Genomic DNA, 25,833 nt, shown 5'->3' with positions numbered 1-25,833 from the left:
AGATGCAAATCATCATTAAATCGTCACATTCATGCAACACATGCTTTCACAAATCTAAGTTAGCAAACCAGTTTTGCAGATACTGGCTTTTAGCAAAGTACCTTTCTCTTTAGCCTGTTCTTTTGCTTTCACTTTACCTTCTGGTTCTATCACAAGGAGGAAAGATAGGTTTAACGTTCAATGTTCAGTTTCTTAAAAAAAAGAACAGCTAGTCCAAAGAACAACTGTACAGATCATTGAGAAAAAGTTTACAAATCAGGCGATCTACACAGGCAGTGTCCCTCCAAAAGGTGATGAAGCATGATATTTTCACAATGCTTGAAGATAATCCACACCTAGTCATGGAAATTGAATTTAACATTAGATTTGTCAGGTTTCCTTAAGATCACATTGCATGGCAAATAAGTTTAAACATGTTTTGAAGTATAAAATTGGAAGAATTAATCAATTGATATCAGCAACAAAAATATCAGACATGAGAAGCTAATGATGAAATAATTTGAATAAAATGCAAATGATCACCTGTCAATCTTATTATTCCTCAAACACAACACAGTAAATCTTTGTAATGACCACTTTATAACCTCTTGGATACCAAGCAAATCAAATAATTCTGATCAGTTCCTCATTTAATAAAGACATTAGTGCAGACAATAAATACCATCGTCAAGCTAAAATTTATCATCCTGGTGAGTTCAATAATCCTTCAATCAGGAATATTTTACACTACTTTGACTTCCAAAGAGAACAGAGTCATCCCAAAATTATTTCACACTGTAACAATATACAAAATCTTTGCCCCAATCAAGAATGGATCCCTCATAGGCAAATAAAATCCTAAACTGGCTCCTCAATGTTTATTACATGACTCAGGGACAGGTTTACCTAGGAATCTAGGATCTGAAATCTGTTATTATACTGTCGATTAGAGTATTTTACCTGAGAAAACGTTTTCATCCATTAGTTTTATTTGTAGTGCATTATTCTTGTTCTCTTGGGAAAGATACGATGATTTTGATCCAGAGTTTGTGCAAAGAGCAAAAGAAAGGCTATTCATATTTTAGCATGTTTGTCATCAGAAACTTCCAGTCATCCTACCTCTATTTCACTTCAGCATCTTGTACAGATTTGTGGTGTGCGCGAGAAGACAAACAGCATGGAGGCTTCTCAACCGAACTGAAGTATCCTCATAGATATGCAAACAGCAAAGCAGGAAGCACAATATGGGACATAAAAATTGGGACATACTTCCAGGAAGAAGTATTAAACAGAAAAAATAATCTCTCAAAGATTTGCACCATTCCTGTTTTTTTTAAAAAGAGAATTAGATTGTGCAGTTGTAAAACTATATCTTCAGAACTAGAGAGATTGTTCAGAAGTACGTATTACTCATTACATTGTTAAATGATGAGGTCTTCCTGATTCTACAAGTCCTAACTTTAGAGGAGATTTTAGAATGAGAATAGTGGGCAATTAGACCACCCTCACCGGTTATCTTTGATGTCTATGCAAGTATTTTCAACAAAGACTGCAACAGCAGCCCACAGAGAAACAGGGTATAATTAACAACTTCCAGATTTTTGCCTTTACTTGCACATATGTGGATCTCAAATACTGCCATATTTACTCCATAGCAGAATGACTAACAGCTCTGCTACTGTTAGCACTGCAAACTTCAGGCATAGAGATTTCCCATAAAGACATTTCTATTTTCATTTAGTTTCAAACTGAGCAGAAGAGATGTTTATTTTGTAACGGTTGTTTACTTCAATTTTCATGAAAATACCTTAATGATTCATTATTTGAATATATAATTTGGATTTTAGAAAATTAAACCCACCAGGCCAAACTAACTTGAAAATAGTCAAGACTGCATTTTTTATCCATGCTGCACAATTTCATGCCTATCAGGAAATTTGTCTATTGAACTATGGAGAAAATTCTATGCATCTTGATGCCAATCACATGGAAAAATGACAATTAATGAGGCATAACTTGCAGATTGAGAACAATATATTACTCAAAAACTTGAGTCTGCAAATTTACAAAATGAACATACTTAAATCACTATCACATAATTAACGGACTGAAATGAGCTCTATTTTAAACAATTTATACATGGAAGCACTCCTTGCCAATTAAAAAAATTCCTTCAGTACATACATGCAAATTACACGTTCTTGAAAATCTAGAACATGCATCATAATTCATCAGTGGTAAAACAAGCCACCGAGAATTATTCTTTCAGTATTGTCCTTGAAGTTTGAGCCAAGAGTTTTGAAAACAACTAGAACACTTCAAAAACAGCTTAACATGGAAATAACAAAGCAAATTTAAAAGGATGAATTCACAAATATTCTAAAATTGGATACAGTGGCAACCAATGTCATACATATGAAAACTCAACTCTGCCCACTGTAGTAAGCTATTAAAGTGCAATGCTGTAAAACTCAACGCATGATAGGAATATTAAAATTTAACCTTTTTGAAAGCAATTGTGATAAAACCATGCTGAGTTAAAATTCCCAAAAGAACTGCAACATTTTTGTTGCAACAAAGTGTTATTTCTTGCTTCCTGAATGGGTTATTGGTTGCAATGGAAATGACTTATTGAAACATTTTGTGCAGAATTACCATAAACTGAGAATTTTGCATCAGATTACATGCCAAAAACATTCCAAAAAAGCAGAAAAAGGAGTGCCACATGTTTAACACAGCTGTCACTAATCAAAAAGTCAAATACTTTTATTTCAGATTTCCAGCAACCTCAGTAGTCTGCTTTTCAATTTTCGAAATAATGGTCTATTTGGCTATTTAAAACTTCTAATACATGCTGCGTGAAAACTAATTCTAAAACATTAGTGCAGGACTATAATAAGCAATCTCCAAAATTATCCATCCTCCCTCTTTGCAACTAATGTAACTGTACAAACCACACTTTGGTCCAGACAGCCAGGATTTTTGATTCAAACTAATACTAATGAGCATCAGTTATTTGTTTTAAAACTCCTGCTCAAGATTTTTTCTGTATAGTTCACAACAATGATTCTCATTACCTAATAAATAAGCACCAACTGTTTTATGAGGAACAGGGGCATTATGGATGCGTGTTCTGGGCTGCTACTGCTTCAGCAAGAAATTCTACACTCAGGCAAGTAATTAAATCTGGAATAAAACATCAGTAAATAGTGCCCACGTAATTTAGTGTGTTTAAACTATCTCAAACTAATCATAGTAATCTGCTGACAACATCCAGACTGGCCCATATCTCTCCTGAGCCACAGCAATATGGTGGATTTTTAAGTGCACTTTGAAAAGTACAGCCATATCACTTAGCAGTCAAAGAGTAGCTCATTATCATCTTCTCAAGAAGATTTGGGGATGAACAAGAATTGATGGCTATGTAGGCAGCAAACTATTTTAGCAAAACCTGATGTTTTTGTACGAGGCATTTAAAACCACAGAGCTCTCTTATATCACACAGTGCTTCTTTAGGATACTGAAAAATTCTTCAGCTTTTAAAGGATACAAAGTTTCACAAAACAAACAAAATTCACTAGAAGGAACCTTGCCTTCGAGAAGATTTCTACTACACTGAGTACTTCCACTTTCTTTGTCTTTGTTTCATTGTGTCGGGCAATTTATACATGTCCTGATAGAAGCTGCCAGACGTACTAAGTACGTGCAGCATTTTTATTTTGGATTCCAACCCCATGCAGCCTTTTACCTTTGTACACAGTATCGGCATAGAAGAACTCATACCACACTTGGAGAATCATGAAACCTTCTCCAGGTAGAAAGTTCTCTATTTGGGTTTGTCCAGCACTTAATTATTAATTTAATTTTGTACACTTCCTATTAGCAACTGAGAGAACTGTAATAATGAGCAAGAAATACAGTCTCCTAAACGTGAGCAGAGTCTGATACAGCATGTTAGGTGTTGACTCTGGACTATTTTAACACTCAATTTGTGGGTACCATAATGTGGCACGATTAAATAAAAACAAAATATGTATGTTTACTGGAGTACAAAACATCTAAAAACAAGAGCGAATGTTAACAGGGGAATCTGTTTGTTTTTGTTCTGCATGGAACTGAATTCAAAATTCCTTCAATCTTGCATTTGTCATGCTAGGAACAGTGCATTCTTCTTAGTTCAGTCAGTCAATGCGTTAATTTCATTACTGCTGGAAGATAGTATCATTAAAGAGCATAAGGAATACAAAAAATAAAAGTAAATTTGCAAACTTACACAATATTTGAGATCTTCCTGAAAAGTAGAACTTTTTAAATATTCTTTTCCTTAAACATAGTCCCAAGGTTCAGAATGGGCACCAAGGAATGCTACATCATTTCCTCTCAATTTATCATCTAAAACATTTATGTACTGTACATTATATTTGGCAACAATCAACAATTACATGCATAAAATTAAATTCAGAATAACGATGATGACGACAACTAAGTCTATTATAATGGCTAAGTTACTGTATTTATTTCTTTAAAATGATGTACTGCCATTGCGATCAAATCCATGAGCTATCAAGCATTGGAGCTGAGAATTCCAGATCCTTCCACAAGAATACACCAAAGCAGTGCCTTTCAATGCAACTAAAATACTAAATGACAGCAATCAAAATCAAATCTTTACATTTTATTTATTGAAGTATTGCTTTGCAGAATCAGTTGTTTCAAAATATTACATCAGGCAGGCTAAATTATTGAGTTTACTCAAGATATCAAGAGGGACACTCATGCTATGTTGACATTACAACCAGGAAGTCTTGATAGAAGAACGATGTGCACATTAATATACTTTACAAACAAACAGTAATTAAATCAATAAAAAATGTCTCATTCACATTCGCAAACATGCAAAGTACAATTATACACAAGGTAGTAGTATCCAAACTGTGGTCAATTCCTGTGCTTGTTAGTACATCATTAATTCGCAACCCAATGGGAAACACAAATAGCTTTCTATCATTTAACAATTGTGCAAAAACACAGGATAAAAGATGCAAAAACATGAATTTAGCTGTATAAAGCACACACAAAAGTAGTAAATTACACTCACGTGTAAGCATTTACTTCCTCCTGATGGCAAACAGCCACAGAAAGAATTTGGTAGATTGTAAAATCAGATGATTTGTAATAAGATTTCACATATACACCAAGGTTTCATGTGAATAATGAACAATCCATAAGGGTTAGTTAAATAAGGGATTTCACATCTTTGTTTACAGTCCATTGCTGCTATTTGTACCACTATAGCATTTTCACAATGCATCTTAAAACTCACTTGCTGAAAGCACATAACGGCTTAACCTCGAGATTTTCTTGCCACACTTGATTTTATTTGTACTTGTCTTCAAATAAACTTTAATTTTTATTATCCCCTAATGTCATACAGGATTTTAGAATGAATACTATTGATTCTGTAAATCCAGTATTACACAATTTTCTTTTCCCTGAACCCCTGCGTTCTCTGACGTACCAGCAACATCCTCTGATGCTTCATTTTCTTCTTCTTCTAGTATTTCAAAAGGCGTCATTACATCATACAGAAATGAGAGGAAACCATAAACCCAATCTGAGGATTCCTCTGTTATAATATCTAGGACTTCCTCGAGTGTATCAATTTGTTCATTACTACCATCACCTTTAGTGAGGCCTACACAAGAATAAAAAAGGAAAAGGAGAGAAAAGAAAGAAGAAGTGGTCAGACAGAAATGGAAAGAATATAGAGCAGCAGGGTTTTACATCCCACATCTGATCCTATTTACAAGAAAACAGGGATGTGCATATCAAAGCATTACAGCTAAAGGACAGGTCATGTTTCCAGGAAGAATTCTGGTTTTGGCCTTCATTTTACTCTTTCTGCATACCCACCAGTACAGCCCCTGAATAAAAATTAATACTTTTGCATTTACAACAAGCGAGTGCAAGCAAAGACTTTACTCAGCAAAATGCTTCAATTAATCAATTTCCATGATTGAACTGAGAGTGTCCAAACATTGCCAATAGAAGAACCAGAATTCTAATGACTGATATGCAAATCAGGAAGTTACTTCGGTATGGCAACCCTACTTTTTTGCCGCCTGTATTCTACAGCCACAGAATCCATTTGTATACAATGAATGGTGTGTACGCTGGTCCACAATGTTTTCAAACATTTGAATATGTAACAAACGGATTAAAAACAAATAAACAGATATAACTTATTCAGCGAACATATTTTTTAGTGCATTGCAGCTCAAATTGAAATCAATAAAAGTTCAACTTGAGACTGTGCACAGCAACCAATCCAAATAAATCTTAGATTGCATTTGAGACAAGTAGTTTTCTTAATTTTCATTCCCATATTGGATGGAGCATACAGGAGCAGACACAGAAAATAGATAAGTAAAAGAACACAAATACTCTGCTCAAAGTAGATAACTCCTCCCACAGGTTATTGCACACCACCTCAATAGAATATTGACACATTATATTTGAAACCCTAATGCCTGACACAAATGATACAGTTGTGAAGCATTAAGTTAGAAGAATAACTTAAGTTGCTTTGAAATTTACTTGAGGTCTAATTCCCCCTGGAGAACATAAAACCATAGATACCAAATGCTATTAAACAGATTTTGCAATCCCAGGCCATGTTTCTTAGTTGCAGTAACTAAACATTGTGAAATATTTATTAAATTGTATGAAACCTAGAAAATCAAATCTGTAAACTATTAGGCAACAATTCTCAAGGTTCAATACTGAGTTTTAAAACTATCAGAATTGTAATTGGTTTCACAGTTTCATTATGATGCACATAAAGCTGTTCTGAAAATGTTACATATTTAAAGTATTACACTTCAATTTACCGACATAATAGTTTTTGCACTTTTAATTGTTTTGTATCCCTTCAATAGCAATGCTGCATCAAGATTTAGTTGATAGCAAACAGTAATGTTTCATGCTCTCCACCTTTACATTATTTCCCTGCGACACCAGCAAATGCATTAAGCAGCCTGAATTGAGTAAATGAAGTGGTGGTATTGGTTCTAGAAGTTGCAGCATCAAAAGCAGATGTTCTACAGGCACCTCCAGACGCAACACCAAAACTATAATATAAGCCAGGGCCACCAGTAGCCATAATTCACATAGGCCTACACTCCCCATGTCCCAAAAAGCCTGTATTTAAATAAATAGTTAAGAACCGCAAAATAAACAAATGTTGTTCCAGTTCTGTGGCATTTCCTGACAGTATAGAGGAAACAGCTTTGCAAAATATTCTTCAGCTGATCCTGCAGAACTGCTTCTTTAAAAAGGTCTTGCAATATTAATGTTCATTACGTTACTAAATTATACGCATGGTACAAACTTTTCAAAAACAACTGAAGTATATATTCTACAACATTGAAAGGATGATTTTCAAGTTATACAAATGGGAAAGATCAGAATAATCTTAAGAGTACTCAATGTGTAAGTATCAAATTTATTTTAACTTAAAAATCTTGAAATGTAATACATTATAAACATCAAATGGCAACTTGTATAAAACTTATTTGCTCCAAATGGCCTGTCGTGATTGCATACACTATGGCTAGAATTTTGTGGTAACTGTCGAGTATGGAAATGAATCTTTCAATAATTTGTCTTTTGCTCTCCAGTGCACGTGAGCAAACATTTGAAAAGATGATCCCAACAATCTAAAAGTAGATTCCTTTGGTTACTGACTTTCCAACTAGTGCAAACAATTTACAAAGTTTCTATTATTTACTCTATTAAAAGCATTTATAATTTTGCATACCTTTATTAAATCCTCTAACTATATTAAATTTTCAATTTACCTCCTATACTTCAGGGGGAAAAACCACCCAGATTTCTGAGTATCTCCAGGTAACCAAAATCCTACATTGCTGACTGGTCATCTAAAGGAAGCAATTTTACAATATGAATGCAACCCTTTTGACATCTGACTGCCTTTGTGGGCAATTCATATCTATAATTGACCGAGAGAGAATAAGAGGACTTCCTCCACAATTAACTATTTGCCACCCAATTGACTATTAGGAGCAATAAGTTCTGATACAAAGCACTGATACAAAGCACTGTCAAAAGGAATAAAAAGGAAGAGCTTTTGCTTGTTTTATAATCAAAATAGTTGCAAAGAACACCAGGACATAATCACTAGTGAACATTATTAAAGGGAACCTCCAACTACTTTATTAATCTTTTTAAAAGCCAATATTAACAGGGCTAATTAGAAAGAAAGTTAAATGAAGAGGATCAAGGGGTGTTTATGTAAGGCATATGCCAGAATAGATCAGATGGGCCAAATGGTCTATTTCTGTACTACAGATTGTATTTAACTTGGTAGAGTTTCAGCAAGAAAGGTGACACTATAAGGTTTCATAAGAATCATTTTCAGGGCATAGCATCTTTGAACAGGCCAGTCTTTTATTGCCTCTTCCCATGTGCCCCAAGATGGTGACACAATCAAGTGGTTTGCTAAGCCAGTAACAAAACCACTAAGCCTCTACAAAGACATGAGTAACTCATATAGATAATAATATTAATGAGCAATTAAATGTAATTGACAGATTCAGTGTTACTCACATCTTCCAACTATGAATTGAAGCTCAATAAATAAGATCACTTCATGAGCAAATTGAGAGAAAGAAATTGCAAAATAGCATACTTTAGACATGCGGAAGATTCCTGAATGCATCCTCCCAATGAGGAGATACAAAGCCCTCCCACTAAATGTATGACATACACTAGTCAGGAAATGGTACTGCAGGAATTCAAGAAATGCCAAGTGGTCTGGATTCCATTTTTAGAAGTCCACACGACCCACGCACATTTCAGCTCAGATCAGCTTCATGGAGTTCTGAAAGAACCACAAACTCTGGCATATGCCTCAAAAGATAGGCATATAAAGTCTTGGACTCAATTAGAAAACTACGTGCAAATTATGCAAATTCTCTGAAATGAAGCTATAATTTAAATTTGTAATTATGAAAACTTGAAATCTTCCACAAACCAAGACAATGTAATGGAATGTAATTGTTTGTTTCTTACTCTTTGCAATAAAAAGTGTATTTGAATAGCAACCTGATTTATCTTCAGTAATCAGCTGGACCTAGGTTTACCACAAATAATAAGCTTAATAAATAAAGTTGACATTCCTCCACCTATGATTAACATCATTTTAAAAACAATTTTCCTTGGATTAAACTGAATTATTTACTAATTTAATTGCACTAGTCAATTTAGCAATTTAATATACGTAACATTTACTATGAATTTGAATTCAATTAATAAAACTGGAATATAACAGAAGACAGCTCATTTCAGCAGATAACTAGTGTAAACATCCACCTGGTTCAATGTCCTTTGCAACAGGAGATCTGTTATCCTTGCCTGGTCTCACCTAGATGGGATTCCAGACCAAGAGGGATGTGGTTGATTCTTACCTACACCCTGAAATGGTCCAGCAAACTAATCAGTTAAAGAGCAATGTGGGATGGGCAACAAATGCTAGCCTTGCCCATTATGCCCATATCGCAGCTGACGTCACTTATGTTTAAAACTTAGCAATTTTTTTCATGTATTTGACCAATTACAGATTGGCTAAAACCAGCAGAAACTCAATCATTTTAGGTCAATGCTGAGGGCCTACAAAGTCCATGATTACCTCTTATACATCCCCAAAACCTCCTTAACATTGAGAAATTATCCAGTCCGGACACACGGCTTTCAGCATGTGTAACATCCCTGAATACCAATCTGCACATATGCATTGTGAAAACGGCACAAGATTTGACATGTATCTTTTTCTTTAAATGATCACTTTTGTCAAACCCAACATTTCTTTTAAAATTATACTTGTATATACTCCTCTGACTGTTAAACAATGCATTACATATACTCATTTGCTACATTCAACCGTGTATTTCATTTACATTTTTCCCACAGCCCCAAATGTCAGTGTGCACTAAGAAAGACAAACTATTCAATGCAGTTCACAATTTCACTCATTACCTTTCAATATGACACGCCAAGCAGTCAATCAAGCAACAGCCAAATGAAGATGCACCTTTACAACTCCATGCAAAATAAAATTCAGATAATATGCTTGCCTAGTAAAATTTTGGCATCTTCCACATCAAAATCGCCATCTCCATCAGCATCATAGACTCCAAGCCTTCCTATTTAAGGATGAAAGAAAGAAAAAACAATATTACACTCATTACATTTTATTTTAAAGAATGTACACCACAATAAAAACCAACAGAAGTTGAATCTTTGGCTGCTCAAGTTGAAAACCCTCGATGGAGTGCAGCAAAGGCATAACAGGCTGATTCTGGGGATGGCAGGACTGACGTATGGGGAGACATTAATTAGGTTGGGATTGTTTTCGCTGGAGTTCAGACAAATGAGGGGGGATCTCAGAGACTTATAAAATTCTAACAGGACTGGACAGGGTGGATGTTTCCGATAGTGGGCGTATCCAGAACCAGGGGTCACAGACTGAGGATTCGGGGTAGACCATTTAGGATCGAGATGTGAGAAATTTCTTCACCCAAAGAGTGGTCAGCCTGTGGAATTCATTATCACAGAAGTAGTTGATGTCAAAACATGGAATATATTCAAGAGGCTGCTAGATATAGCATCTGGGGTGAATGGGATCAAAGGTTATGGGGAGAAAGCAGGATTAGGCTATTGAGCTGGACGATCAGCCATGATTGCGATGAACAGCGGAGGTAGGCTCGAAGGGCTGAATGGCCTCCTCCTATGTTTCTATGAAGAGTAATTCATACACCAGACTCAGTGTTAACTCTGCCTTCTTCCCACAGATGTTGCCAGACCTGCTGAGTTCTATCAGCAACAAGTTTTGTTTCAGATCCCCAGTTCTTAGCTTTTATTACAGTAATTACAGTATGTTCGAACAAATTTCACCTGACACTTAAAATCAAGACCACAAGGGATAAGTCACCGGAGCATCAGCCTAAGAAATATCAGATAAGAGCCTTATGGCATCCATTATAATTATTCAATTTGGGGAAGATGTATTAAAGTGAAGGGAAATGTGATAAATTAAACAGATATACAGGCCAAGACAGCAATAAAGGTATTGATAGTAAGAGTGGCAGGAAGGGACCAATCATACGAGCTAGAGATTGCATCAGTAATAAAAAGACCAAACATGTATGATCTGATTATCATATTGATGATAATTCTCTATGATGGCTAAGGTTGGGACCTGAATATTCATAGAGTCAGAGTTTATACAGTATGGAAAAGATCGTTCAACCCACCATGTCCAGGCCAGTTATCAAACATCCATCTATTCTAATCCTATTTCCAGCACTTGGCCTGTAGCCACGAATGCTATGTTGTTTCAAGCGTTCATTCAAATACTACCTAAAAGTCTTAAATGACATTTTAGCAGGAAGGGGAAAGGTGGAACGCGAGCTCTTAAGGATAGAAATCCCACGACACCAGGTTATAGTTCAACAGGTTATTTGAAAACATAAGCTTTCGGAGCCTCACTCCTTCTTCAGGTGTTAGTGAGAGAGGTGGTATCAGACACAGAATTTATAAGTAAAAGATCAAAGGGTCACACAGCTGATGAGGAAGTATTAAACAAGCTTAAGATGTAAAATCCCTGGGAAATCTGACCTTTTCCACCCCAGACCAACACCTGGACCCCCTCATCTTAATTAAGGATGGCATCAGTACAATAGACAGAAATTACCTGACTAGGGTAAAGCTAAGAAAAAGCAAAAGGTTAAGAAGTCACTTATAGATCCCATCAATATAACTGCACTTTAGATTAGGATGCACAGGAATAAATAATGGAAGCTTATGAAAAAATAATGGTAACAACCATGAGTGGTTTTAATCTACATACTAAATGAACGAATCAGAATGGTGAAGATAGCTTGAAAGATGAGTTCAATGTGCTTCTTGGATAGTTTCTTACGGGAGAGCCAAACAAAGAGTAGGCTATTCCACATATGGTAGTATGCAATGAAACAGATTAACGATCACAGTGAGGAGACCCCTAAATAGCAGAATTTTTCATTCTGTTTGACGGACAAAAGAGCAAGTTTAAGACTGTAGTTTCAAATTTAACTAAAGATAACAATGAGGGCATTAAGACAGAACTGGCTAAAATGAACTAAGAAATTGGGTTAAAGGGCAGTTCAGTAGAGGTACGGTGGCAGACATTTATGATATTTCATAATACTCAAAGATACATTGCTATGGGAAAAACAGATTCTCAGGAAAGGATTCATCTTCTGTGGCTAAGTAAGGAAGTTAAAGATCACACAAAATGAAATAAAGAATGTATTATATTATCAAGTTCAGTAACAGGTCAGATGAGGCGAAAATAAAGAATGACTTAAAAAAGGAGTACAAGAAAAAAGCTAGCAAGAAATATAAATACATAGGAGTTTTTCCAGGTATTAAAAAGGGAATAAAGTAAACTAAGCATTGATACTCCAGTGTGTATGTTTGGGGAATTTATAATAGAAAATAAGGGAACCAGGAATAAAATAAATATATTGCATTTGGCTTCACTGTAGAAGAGACAAACACATTCCAGAAATAAATTGTAAATCAAGAGGTGAAAGGGAAGGACAAACCTAAACTAATTTCAATTAACAAAAGGCCACTGAGAAAATTATTAGAACTAAATGTGGACAATTCTCTAGCTCCTGATGGATGGCATCGTAGGGTGTTTAAGTGTAGCTGCTGAGATAGTTGATGCATTGGTTTTAATTTTCTAAAATTCTGTCAAATCTTGGAAATTAGCTGCAAATATTGAAATCCCTTCCAGACGCAATGGTTGAATGACCTCCTTTTGCACGGTGATAATTCTGCTATTTAAAAAATTACAGCAGGGCATTTAGACATCTCAATACAATCAGGCAGTCAATTTGACTTTGTGAAAGAGAAACAGTATTTGATTAATTTAGAGTTCTTTGAAGAAGTAACGAACAGAGTGGATAAAGGGAAACCTATAGATGAGGTGTACTTGTGTTTCCAGAAGCCATTTGACAAGGTGCCACAGCAAATGTTCCTAAACAAAATAAGGTCTGTGTCAGGGATTACACTGACATGAATACAAGATTACTTAACTAACAGGAAACAAAGTAGGTAATATGCAAAATGAGTAGTGCACTGTAGTGATCATAGCAGGGGTCTTTACTACTTGGAATCTAGATCAATGACTTAGATGAGAGAATCAAAAACGATTGCTAAATTTGCTGATGACACAAAAGGTCAGTGAGTAAGCTGGGAAGACAACAAAAGGAGTCTGCCGGGGGTAGAGAAAGGTTAAGTGAGTGGGCAAAAAAAAATTGGTAGATGGCATATAACTTGGGGGAAAAAGTGAATTTGTCTATTTGGCACAAAGAATAGAAAAGCAGCATATTATTTAAATGTAGAAAGATTACAGAACTCTACATTACAGACGGATGCTAAATTGCCCATTGTGTCTAGGGTGGGAAACTCTTCGGGTGGTCAGTGTAGGCTCGATGGGCCAAATGGCCTGCTTCCACACTGTAGGGCTTCTATGATTCTACAATCTGGGTGTTCTCATACAAGGAATGTGCAAGATCCTAAGAAGAACTGACATGGTGGATGCTGAAAAGGACAGGGCCTCCCATTTAAGATTGAAGTAAGGAAAATATCTTTGTCTTGGAGGGTCATGAGTCTGTGAAATTCTCTTCCCATACAACAGTGGAGGCACACATATTTAATATTTTAAAGCAGAGTTAGATAAATTCTTGACCATCAAGGAGTCAAAGCCAATAAACAGGAGAAAAGTGGCGTCCAAAACCAGATCAATCATGACCTTATCAAATGGCAGAGAATGCTCAAAGTGCTGAATGACTTATGCCTACTCTTAATTTGTACATTTGTATAACTGTGTTTAAGACCTTCAGGAATGCCACTTTAAAGATCCATATTCTGTGGCAAGAGGAAACAATTCAATGCAATTAAGATAAAAATAGCCATAAGATTAGTCCAAAGTTCTTGAAGATGAAATACACAATTTTGGTAACAGTAAAAATATTTTTTTCAAGTCAAAATACTTTATGCATAGTCACTAAAGACTACTGTTGACAAGATTCAAGTTAATTCCCAAATTTATTGCTCAGCTACTTAATAAGCATCAGCAACAAAAATATAAAATAAAGCAATGTTCCAAATGAGATGTACATAAAATCACAAAACCATAAGAGCACAGAGGGAGACTATAATGTAGACAAGCGCAACTCACCTAGCCCCATTCATCCTCCATTCCCTAGTTTCCACTTTTCCATTCAGATAGTTATTCAATTTTTGTGAAGGCTTTAATTTAATTTGTGAAGGTCTACCTCCACTACACAAGCAATGTATTCCAGACCTCAACCACTTGCTGCATAGAAACATTATTCCTCATGTGACAATTGCTTTTCTTGCCAATCCCCTTAAACCAGTGTCCTCTAGTTGTCAATCTTTCTGCTAACACCAACAGTTTGCCCCTCATGGAGTCACCTCATGATTCTGAGCAGTGTTATCTAATCTCCTCTTCTCCAAAGTGAATAGCTTCAGCTTCACGAATTTATCCACATTCCTGGAATCATTCACTTGAATGCATTCTATACCACCTGTAAAGCCTTCACATGCTTTCTAAAGTCTACTGCATCAATTTGAAAGCAATACTCCAGTTAAAGCCAGGCTTGTTTTATACAGGTTTATTATAATTTTCTTGCTTTTCTATTGTTATGTATCCATAAAACCCAAGATCCCATATGCTTTATTGACTCTTTCCATACTGCACTGCTACCTTCAATGATTTGTGCACATGCATACACCAGTCACACTCTGCTTGTAAATTTGTTTTAGAATTGTTTTTTACATTGTATTGACTCTCTTCATTCTTCCTACCAAAATGAATCACTTCTCACTTCACATTTCTGTACTAACTTTCATCTGCCATTTAGAGACAAAAAAAACTGCTGATACTGGAATCCAGGTAGACAAACAGAAGGCTAGAAGAACACAGCAAGCCAGGTATCATCTGGAGGAAAGAAGCAGTCAATGTTTAACGTATTACCCATGAAGAAGGGTAATACCTGAAACGTTGACTGCTCTTTTCCCCTAGATGCTGCCTGGCTTGCTGTGTTCTTCCAGCCTCCTGTTTGCTCGTCTGCCTATTGCTCCAACTATATTCAATGTTTTAACATTGTCCTCTTCTTCAGTTCACAATTCTTCCAAATTTTGAAATCATGCTCTGTATACCCAAGTCTCCAGGTCTAGATTATTGATATACATCAAGAGCAACACACCCACCACCTGTATATATGTGCATCCAATCAAAAAAAAAAATTTCACGATTACTCAGATTTCCTGTCTTTCAGTCTAGGGTAACAAATAATCAAACAGTATTTTTAAAAATAATAATGTAATTTAAGATGATTGTCAGGAAGTTCAAAATTGACAGCACTTCAGGTCAGATGACATCAACAGAGGCAACTGCTTTCTAAGACCGTCACCTCTATGTTCAATAGAAAGCAGGGCTGACAAAGTGCAAGATAACTCAATAAGCAGAGACAAAGAAAGATGAAGAGAAAGAAACAATGCACTTCTACAGCACATTTATGACTCAGCATGTCCAAAGAGAATCAGAACTAATTAAGTATGTTTGAACTCTAGTAATGGTTAATGTTAGGAAACTACGGCAGGCAATTTGGGCATAGCAAGTTCCCATAATAAAAAAATTTTGTGTTTTAGGCAAATTAATTGAAGGATACTTTTCATCGACACGCAACATAATGCAAACTTCAATGTCAGTTCCCCTCACATAGCCAACAATGTCCAGCTCAAAGTCGCCACCAGTGATTTTTCTGTCTCAGGTCTATCACTGCCATGGTCCAGTATACAATATCAAACAATATAAGGGCATATACACTCGATTAATGTTCGATCTTCTGTAAAGGTCATACTCCAAATTTTGGCCAAAAAAATTCCAAACTCTTTGTACTTAACATTTGCTGGCCACTGAAACCAAACTTGCCCATCAAATAGCATAATATTTAAGGCTCCTTATATCGCCTTATTACGTTAAGACTGCTGCGTCTCTGGTGCACACTGCTTTCCCTCCAATCCTGCCCTCTAATAGGGGTAACATGATAACAAGGAGGAACAGTAGTTACACAGCCCAGTTGTGATGAAAGATGTTTAAATATTATTAATACTTTTGGAATCTAGCTTATTTTAAAGAGAAAGACATACAAAGTGAAAATATTAAATGTCCAAAAGTAATTCTGGAACAGGGAACTAAAATGCACCAGATCCAAGACAACATGCGACTACAATTATGGGTTTGGAAAATCCCCTGGAACGTTATTGGAATAAGGTGTTTAACTTTTGGGTTTACAACAGGTGGTGTAAACACATTAAATTATTAGTTTTGCTCTCAGCTCAGTTCGGAAGACATTTGTTTTATTTGAACTGAATTAAGAGTTGAGCTCAGAAGCATATTTAAGTTTCTCTCCTAACAGGATTCAATTCTGCTTCTGCTCCATTTGGCTCAGTTAAGTTCACAGAAACTAGTCACTGCATCAACAATGTGTGTTCTCCTAGTTTGTGAAGTTTCCAAGCGGGGTGTGTTCGGGACGGCAATTTTCAGGTTGTTAGAATTGAAAAGCTTAGACCATCACACTTGTGAAAGATTCAGGCCATCATACATAGAGAGGGATTTTAACATTGTTTCCGCAGTTCAAGAGAGAGAAACCAGGAATCAGTTAAAGACTTGAAACAGTCTCACCAAAAGCAACTGAGTTAAGAATAGAATTTCTCTAGAGTCCAACTGGTATGGTTGGGAAACAAATTTAATGTGTGTTTAGATCTAACTGCTTATAATGCATATAAAACATTTTTTTCTGGAGTAATAAACTGGCACTCTTCTTTAACAGCAGAGTTGTTAGCTCGTATATGTCAGTGACTAATCACCACATTAACAACAACAAAAGAATCAAGCCAGGTTTCAATCTGTGACCCAACTTATCGAGTACTATTATCAGTTGGGGTATGAACAGTTGACAGTTAGAGATTTCAGTGCAACAGCTGGGAAACTTAAGGTAACAGCAAAGGTAACGTCAGCAAGGAAGCTCTCTGCATAAACTAGACAGATACCAAACAATAAATGTGGAGACAAAAGCCAAGTGAGTAAGTAGCATCAGTTGGCAGACAAAATTGCAAGATCTGTTAATGAAAATTGCCAGAATGGACTCTCTGTATCTTCAGCCTGAAACACAAGAAAATTAGGCGCAGATAAAAAGACAACCTAAGATAGTGTATCAGACTTATCAAGAGAAATAACTTGTATTATGTTCAAAGACCAAGATTTCATATTATCTTAGTTGGTTTAAATAGGATGTGTCTTGTGTAGTAATGACTCTTTCAGAGGCTAAGAGTTTCCTGGGTGTGGAAGAAGTCACTTGTGTGCATAAGGTGCAGCTTTTGGAACTGGCAGACTAGCTGCAGTTGGGGTGCCTTTATCTGTGCAAAAAGGGGAGGTAATTGCAGTAAAAGTTGGACATTTACAATTGCCATAAATGCCACTAGAATCTTTGGAAATGGCTAAAATTCAATTGCGACTGAAGCAGTTTGAATTAGAGGTAATGGCATGAGAATATGGAATATGCAAAAGCAAAAGAGAGAGATAACAGCAGCAGAACAAACAGCAAAAGAATTAAACTGCTTGAAAATGAAAAGGAAATGAAACAGTTTGAATCACAATTCAAAGCAGAAGAAAGGCAGAAAATGAGACCAGCTCTAGCACAGGGGAACAAAAAGGAAAGGAAAAGAAGACCCTAACAGAAGAAAGGGAGAAACAGAGTGTTCTTGAACTTTGGAGATTGGAACTGAAAATTCAAAACAAACTTAAAATAGCAGAGGTAGAGGTGAAAGATAGGAGTAGTGATGAGGACAGTGATGGATAGCAATCCCATTGGAGCCAAAAGCCTGGTGGGGATCTAAGCATTGCTTAAGTTCAACAAGAGATGTAGAAGCCTTTTTCATTTCATTTGAGAAAAAGTGTCTAATTAAATGAAATGCCTGGTGATCACATAGGTATTGTTGATCCAAAAAAATTTGGTAGGTATTTGCATCAGAGGTGGTACCTGGGAGTATGAGGAGGTGAAAAAAAGCCATTTAAGTGCATATGAGCTAATACCAGAAGCCTTCAGACAACATTTTAGGAATCTAAGAGGAGAACCTGGTCAGATGTAGAGTTTGAAAGAATCATAGTAATTTTGATAGGTCAATAAGGGCAATGAAAATGAATCATACGTATGATGTTCTTAGAAAGACAATTATTTTGGAAGAGTTCAAAAATTCACTTCCTGAAATACTGAGAACTCGTGGAAAAGCAGAGATTTAAGACTGCAAGGTTCGCAGCAGAAATGGCAGATCATTATGAATTGGTTCATAAATCAAAGTTTGGCTTCCGACATCAATTTCAATCTGAGAGGGATAGAAAGTGGAGAGAAAAGAAATCCTCAGGTTTCAAGCGAAAAGGAAATCTCATTGAAGATAATTTACCACAGCTTAAAAACAAAACCCAAAAGGGGGAAGGAGAAGTAAAGTAGTTCAAGTGTATTCATTGCAATAAACTAGGTCACCTGAAGTTACAGTGTTAGTGGTTTAAGATAAGCACTGGGGAGATAGACGTGGGAAAACATCAGAAGTCTGGTAGTCATTTCCAATTTATTTTTGATATAGGGTAGCGTTGCTAGCGTCTTCCGTTGTACTGTGTCATAAGCTAGTGAGTTTTGTTGAAGTGGTAAAGGAATGTACACTGGAAGCTAACAAGCTGCGCAAAAAAAAGGTACAACTTGGTCAGGGATTGGTTGAAAATGAAGTGCCAGATCTCTGAGAAATTGACTTGTGCGCATCACGTTTGCTCATGTACACCAGGAGGACCAACTTTTAAGGTCTTAGCGAAAATTTGTATCTCGGGTCGTGGATGTAGTTGTCCGTTAGCTCGCCGAGCCGGTTGTTCTATGGTGTGCAGACATTTGTTACCCTTCTAGACAACATCAGTGCGACCTCTAATTGAAGTGTTGGCGTTCTGCTTCCTTCTGGATTTATACGATCCACTGGGATGATGATCTTGTTGCTTCCGGTTCTGTTGTTTTAGCAGCGGTCCGTTTCTGTGTGTTTGTTATTGGAGTCCTGTGTTGAGAACCAGGCTTCCAGAAATTCCCTTGCATGTTTGCTTGTCCTAGTATGGTCATTTTGTCGCAGTCGAACTGATGGCCCTCATTGTCTATGTGTATTGAGACAAATGAATATTGGTCGTGTCTTTTTACTGCCAGTTGGTATTAGTGTATCGTGGTTGTCAGTTTCTTCCCTGTTTGTCCAATATAATGCTTATTGCACTCGCTGTGTGGCATTCTGTATATCATGTTGGTCTTGTTTACTGTCGGTGTGGGGTCTTTAGTCTTTGATAACGTTTGGTACAGTGTTGTGTAGGTTTGTGTGCAATCATGATCTTATGCGGTCTTAGGAGTCTGGTAGTCATTTCCGATATATTTTTGATGTAGGGTAGCGCTGCTAGTGTCTTCTGTTGTACCAAGTCCTCTGACTGTTGTTTGTTTTGTAGGCATCTGCAGACAAAACTTCTTGGGTATCCGCAAAGCTACACCAAGATACAATTTAAACAAGCCGCATCACACTGCAACATCCCAGAACTCTGGAGAATGGAAGATGAACACCTACGCAAAGTTTTCACTGACAACAGATACCCAAGAAATTGAAGTTCAATGATCAGAAACTATGTTTGATTAAGCGGTTGAGAAAAAAACAAGAACAGTTGAGGACAATGTGGATATTTTCAACCCAGACAGGTTAGTTGAATTACAACAAAGATGAAAAACTAAAGCTGTTGTGAAAAATAGCATACAAAGAAGAATGAGTGAATCCCAGAATGCTGCTATCTTAAAAATTAAGTCTTGATGAGGAAATGGAGACCATCAAATATTCAAGTGGATATAAAATTGGGCAGAAGTTCATCAAGTTGTATTACCGGTGGGTTACAGAAAGGAGGCGTTGCAGGTAGCACATATGTTACCATTAGGAGGCTATTTTGGGAGCAAGGAAAATTTAAGCAAAAATACAAAAATTTTTTTTTGGCCTGGGCAGCATAAAGAGGTGTAAATTTTGCCAGACATGTCATACAAATTAGGTAATTGGAAAACCTCAGGCAGTGATAAAACCAGCACCCCTAATACCCATTCCCACATTTGAGGAAACTTTTATGAGAGTCTTGATTGTATAGGACACATACTGAAACAATGAGTGGGAATCAGTATTTGTTGACCATAATGAGACATGTCCACTAGATTTCCAAAGGCCATTCCATTATGCAGTAACACGGCTACAGGGATTGTAGAAGAGTTACTCAAACTTTATTTTTGTTGCTATGGACTACCCATAAAAATACAATCGGACCAAAGATCAAATTTTACAAAGTTATTCAAATTTCAAAGACTAACCAAGGTGGTCATTTTGGGATTACCCAATTGTTGGTGTACAGAGATGATCTGGTAATTTTTAGTCAAATATGTAAGTAACATTTGCAGCACCTATCTGAAATGTTCAACTGACTTCAGGAGGCAGGCTTGGTGACAAACCTATAAGACATAGGAGCAGAAATTAGGCCATTCAGCCCATTAAGTCTGCTCTGCCATTCAATCATGGGTGAAGTTTCTCAAACCCATTATCCCGCTTTCTCCCCATAACCCTTGATCCCCTTGACAATCAAGAACCTATCTCAGTCTTAAATATACTCAATGATCTGGCCTCCACAGCCTTCTGTGGCCGTAAATTACATAGATTCACCACTCTCTGGCTAAAGAAGTTTCTCCTTATCTCTGTTCTAAAAGGTCTACCCTTTACACTAAGGGCTGTGCCCTTGGGTCCTAGTCTTTCCTAACAATGGAAACATCTTCTCAACATCCACTCTGTCCAGGCCATTCAGTATTCTGTAAGTTTCAATTAGGTCCCCCTCATCCTTTAAAACTCCATCAAGTATAGACCCAGAGTCCTCAAACGTTCCTCATTTGTTAGGCTTTTCATTCCTGGGACTATTTTCGTGAACCTCCTCTGAACCCGCTCCAGGGCCAGTACATCTTTACTGAGATATAGAGCCCAAACTCCACTCAACACTCCAAATGTGGCCTTACAGAGCTTCAGAAGTACATCCCTGCTTTTATATTCAAGTCCTCTCAAAATAAATGCCAAAGTTACATTTGCCTTCCTAGCTACTGACTCAACCTGCAAGTTTACCTTCCGAGAATCCTGGACTAGAACTCCCAAGTCTCTTTGTACTTCAGACTTCTGAATTTTCTCCCCATTTAGAAAATAGTCCATACCTCTATTCTTCTTACCAAAGTGCACGACCTCACACTTTCCTACGCTGTATTCCACAAACCTGGCTAAGAGTGAGTTCGCAAAAGCCCAAGTCACATACCTGGGCCATGTCATTGGACATAGACAAAGGCCCTATGCGATGTGAAAACAAATGTTATTGGGGAGTTTCCCATACCATCGAAGAAATGGGAAATAGTACAATTCCTGGGACTAAGTGGTTAAGCTAGTTCGAACTGAATGTAAGCAGCGTGGTTGCTTCACTGACTGACCTGTTGAAGTGCAGAAAATTTCTGTGGATGGAGGAATGTCAGCCTGAAAGCTGTGTTAACCACTGTCCCAGTGTTAGCCACACCTACTTACACAAAGCCATTCAAAGTGGCTATCAACGAGCATGGGGTGGGTGTCAGTGCTATAAGTCTTAGAAGATGACAATGACAGAATAGAAAGACCTATTGAATATTTTTCCAGAAAGTTGAATATTCATTAACAGAAATATTCCTGCATTGAGAGGAAACCATGAGTTTGGTGTTGGCATCGCAACATTTCAACATTTGAATATCCAGTAATGTGCCTGAGACAATTGTACATACAGATCACAACATCTTAAAGTATTTGGAAAAATTTATGATTAAAAATTCCATACTACTTATTGCAGCCATTCAATTTGAAAATTATACACATTTCAGGACGAGAGAACATAACTGCCAATGCGTTGTCACAACTTTGATGAGTGAAGACAGCTGCTCAGGCAGAAAAAATGGACTATAGAACGGAGAAATAGTAGGAACTGCCGATGCTGGAATCTGAGATAACAAGGTGTGGAGCTGGTTGAACACAGCAGGCCAGGCAGCATCAGAGGAGCAGGAAAGCTGACGTTTCGGGTCTGGACCCTTCTTCAGAAATGGAGGAGGGGAAGGGTCTCTGAAATAAATAGAGAGAGAGGGGGAGGCGATAATAGAAGGTGGATAGAGGAGCAGATAGGTGGAGAGAAGATGGACAGGTTAAGGAGGCGGACATGAAGCCAGTACAGGTGAGTGTAGGTAGGGAGTTGGAATGGGGGTTGGTCAGTGAGGAGGGAGGGGCAGTTAGGTGGGAGGGAACTGAATGTTTGCATGCTTAGAGTTAACGTGATGTACATGTATTGTAGTCTAACAGCATTAGACTGAAGGTTTATAAAAAATGAAGCCATTTGAATATTTATGACTGTTTCTTTAAGGGGGGGTGGGGACGGTGTGACAACACTATACCTTTAAGAGGTGTATTTTGTCCTCATGTTTCTTTTAAAAGAGAGAAGTTGAGACAGAGGTCCCAATCAGTCTGTTCCAAGTTAATAAAGTTAAACAGCTTGTGAGGCTTTGGGTGTTTTTGTTTTAAAGCTGGAACACAGCATGTTCAGGTGGGGTTAAGATCCCACAGAACCAGGACTTTAGCATAGCTTTCAGTACAGTTGAGGTTTGGAAGCTGCTGTACATCTCTCCGTGCTACAGCAAAATGCTTGAGTTCTCTCTCCCTTGCAGTTTTCTCTTCATGTTCTTTCCTCCTAGACTAGAGAAACACTATGTGAGACAATCTATTTTACTGAATTTGCCTCTGCCAAGGGCGTGTTTATGCGATGTTACTATCTTGGAACATCTAATCAGTGGTAGTTAACATATATATTATTTTAAGTATTTTGATAAAGTTACAGTTAAGTTTTTTAAAAATTTGGTATTTTGTCTGTGTTACACCTGTAGTATAAGTAGTATGTTTTGCTTAAGCCTGATAGTATGACCAATCAAAATGCATTCCGGACGTACTTTATGCTTGCCTTCTAAAGTAAGAATAAGTTGGGCTCGAGGCTATTTTCTTAATACATTTTGAGGGTGTTTGGTCTGGTCCATGACATTATACAGGGGCTCTTGATGTCTCCTTTGATATTACTTGTAAGGTTACGAGCAAAGCTTATTTTTTGTTTATTTCCCTTCTAGTCATCTTTTGATAGTTTTTAAAACATTCCCAATCCCCCAGTTTACTACTAAACTATACCACAATTACTTTTTTTCTTTCAATTTGATACTTAAGAAAACAAAGGAACTGCGAATGCTCGAGATCTGAAACAAAATTGCCGGTAAAACTCCAGTTCTGAAGAGTAACTGGGTTTGAAATGTTAACTCTGCTTTCTTCCCAGGGATGCTGCCAGACCAGCTGAGTTTCACCATCAATTTGTTTTTTCCCCAGAATTCCTTAACTTCCATGGTTGGCTTATCCTTTTTCTGGTATCCTTTTTCCTCACTAGAATATATCTTTGCCATAAGCCATTAACTATTTTCTTAAACATCTACCATTGTGCCTCAACTGTCTGTGTCTTTATGCTAAATTCCTTTCAAAGTCCATTCTAGCCAGGTCTGCTCTCATATCTTTGTAGGTGCCCCTGTTTAAGCTTAGCATAGTTATTTTCAACCCAAGTTTGTCTCTCTCAAACCATATGCTAAATTCTGCCACGGTACAGTAATTGATTCCGTAGGGATCTTTTACTCTGATATCATTTATTAAACCTGCCTCATTGTATATCACCAGATCTAAAATAGCCTGATCTGTTTGGATCCACAATATACTGTTCTAGAAAACTATCCTGAATACACTCGATTAATTCTTCCTCATGGCTTCCTCTACCAATCTGACTAAACTACATGAGGATTCAAGTCATGCCTGATTAATGCCTTTTGTTACATGCTCTTATTATCTCTTGATTTATTCTCTGTCCCACCATATAGCTACGTTTAGGGGTACTAGAGACTATGCCTAACAGTGTCTTCATTCCCTTACTATTTCTTAACCTCCACCCACATGGATTCTACGTATTCTGATCATACTTATTCCATCCAGTACCAACAATATTATGTACCACCCATTCCTCCTCTGCATTCTTTCAAAACAGCATTAGGCTTCCTAACCTAATAGCTGGTTCTTTGACAGAGTCATATATAGAATCATAGTACAGCAACTCGTCCATGCTGACCAGATATCCTAAATGAATCTAGTCCCATTTCCCAGCATTTGGTCCATATCCTCCAAACCCTTCCTATTTATATACACATCCAGAGGCCTTTTAAAGGTTGTCATTGTACCAACCTCCATCACTTCCTCTGGCAGCCTGTTCCATATATGCACTACCCTCAGCGCAAAAAGGTTGGGCCTCAGGTCTCTTAAATCTTGTTCCTCTCACCTTAAACCTATGCCCTCTAGTTAGGGACTCCCCCACCCTGGGGAAAAGACCTTGGCTGTTCACCCTATCCATGGGCCTCATGATTTTATAAACATCTATAAGGTCACGTCTCAGCCTCGAACGCTCCAGGGAGCATAGCCGTAGCAATTCAGCCTCTCCCTATAGCTCTAACCCGACAACCCTGGCAACATGCTTGTAAGTCTTTTCTGAACCTTTTCAAGTTTCCTACAGCAGGGAGACCAGAATTGAACACACTATTATAAAAGTGATCTAAACAATGTCCTGTACAGCCGCAACATGACCTCCTAACTCCTATACTCAACCAATCAATGTCATTAAAATATAAAACGGAAGTCCAAACCAAACCAAAAGGTAGTCATTTTAGATATTCCTCAGTAATTCAAGTTATGTCTTATTCGCTATGGGTAAGGTATATGGATTTGGGTTGAAAGAACAGGAAAGAGAATGATTTCACCAGTATAAATTTTCGTGTTATTTTTACGTCAGCATTGTTAGATATATTATCAAACGGCAGAATTGAAAATATCTAGACAGCCAAAACATTTTTGAAATCGCATGTAGCTCACTTTGACTAGAAAAATTTAATGCAAAATAGCACACAAAGTAACAAATATTTTGTATTGTGGATTTTGTTTTAAAAAATGCACTAGAACTGTAACTGAAATTAACTGCTATACTGCAAACCAAAATGATTGCAATAAGTTTTGTATTATCACTTTCTCAGAATAACATTCATTTTCAAGTAGGTTTTATGCCAGCACCCCTCCAAATAAAACTGACTTTAACCTTAATTTAGCAGAACATCGAATTACAAATGCAATTATTCAGGAGAAATAACATTGCCACTATTATCTCATTAGGGGATCAGACAAGAACTAAAACATACTGGGGCCATTTCTGAAAGTTGATGTTAAAAATAGTGCGCATTTATGCTACTTTCCCATATTCAATATTGTGTAATAGAAAAAGTGATTCTACAAACTATAACATAAAGCAAATGAAACATGAATCAATGTGTATTGCAAATCCCAAGATAGAAGAAGAAAGGTTAATATTGTAGGTTTCAATAGAAAATCGGATGTACAAGGGAGATTTCAAGATAGCAGAAATAAAATAGCATGCAAGAACAGGGAAAGTCCTACCTTGTAATACCTGTGAAAAATTATAACGAAAAT

The 25,833-nt window shown here is 36.9% G+C and overlaps 1 protein-coding gene across 1 annotated transcript in view; it reads right to left on the bottom strand.

Moving 5' to 3' along the window:
* unm_hu7910 (un-named hu7910) overlaps positions 1–25,833 on the bottom strand; it is a 220,646-nt gene that overhangs the window by 157,970 nt on the left and 36,843 nt on the right. The window contains exon 4 of the mRNA XM_048595703.1: positions 10,134–10,202. Coding sequence (XP_048451660.1) covers positions 10,134–10,202 — 69 coding nt within the window. The remainder of the gene's footprint in view (positions 1–10,133; positions 10,203–25,833) is intronic.

The sequence above is a fragment of the Rhincodon typus genome, chromosome 4, assembly GCF_021869965.1.
Source record: "Rhincodon typus isolate 14 chromosome 4, sRhiTyp1.1, whole genome shotgun sequence".
Classification (NCBI taxonomy): Eukaryota; Metazoa; Chordata; class Chondrichthyes; order Orectolobiformes; family Rhincodontidae; genus Rhincodon; species Rhincodon typus.
Note: the sequence above shows the minus strand (reverse complement) of the source record. Positions and strands in the feature narration are given on the sequence as shown.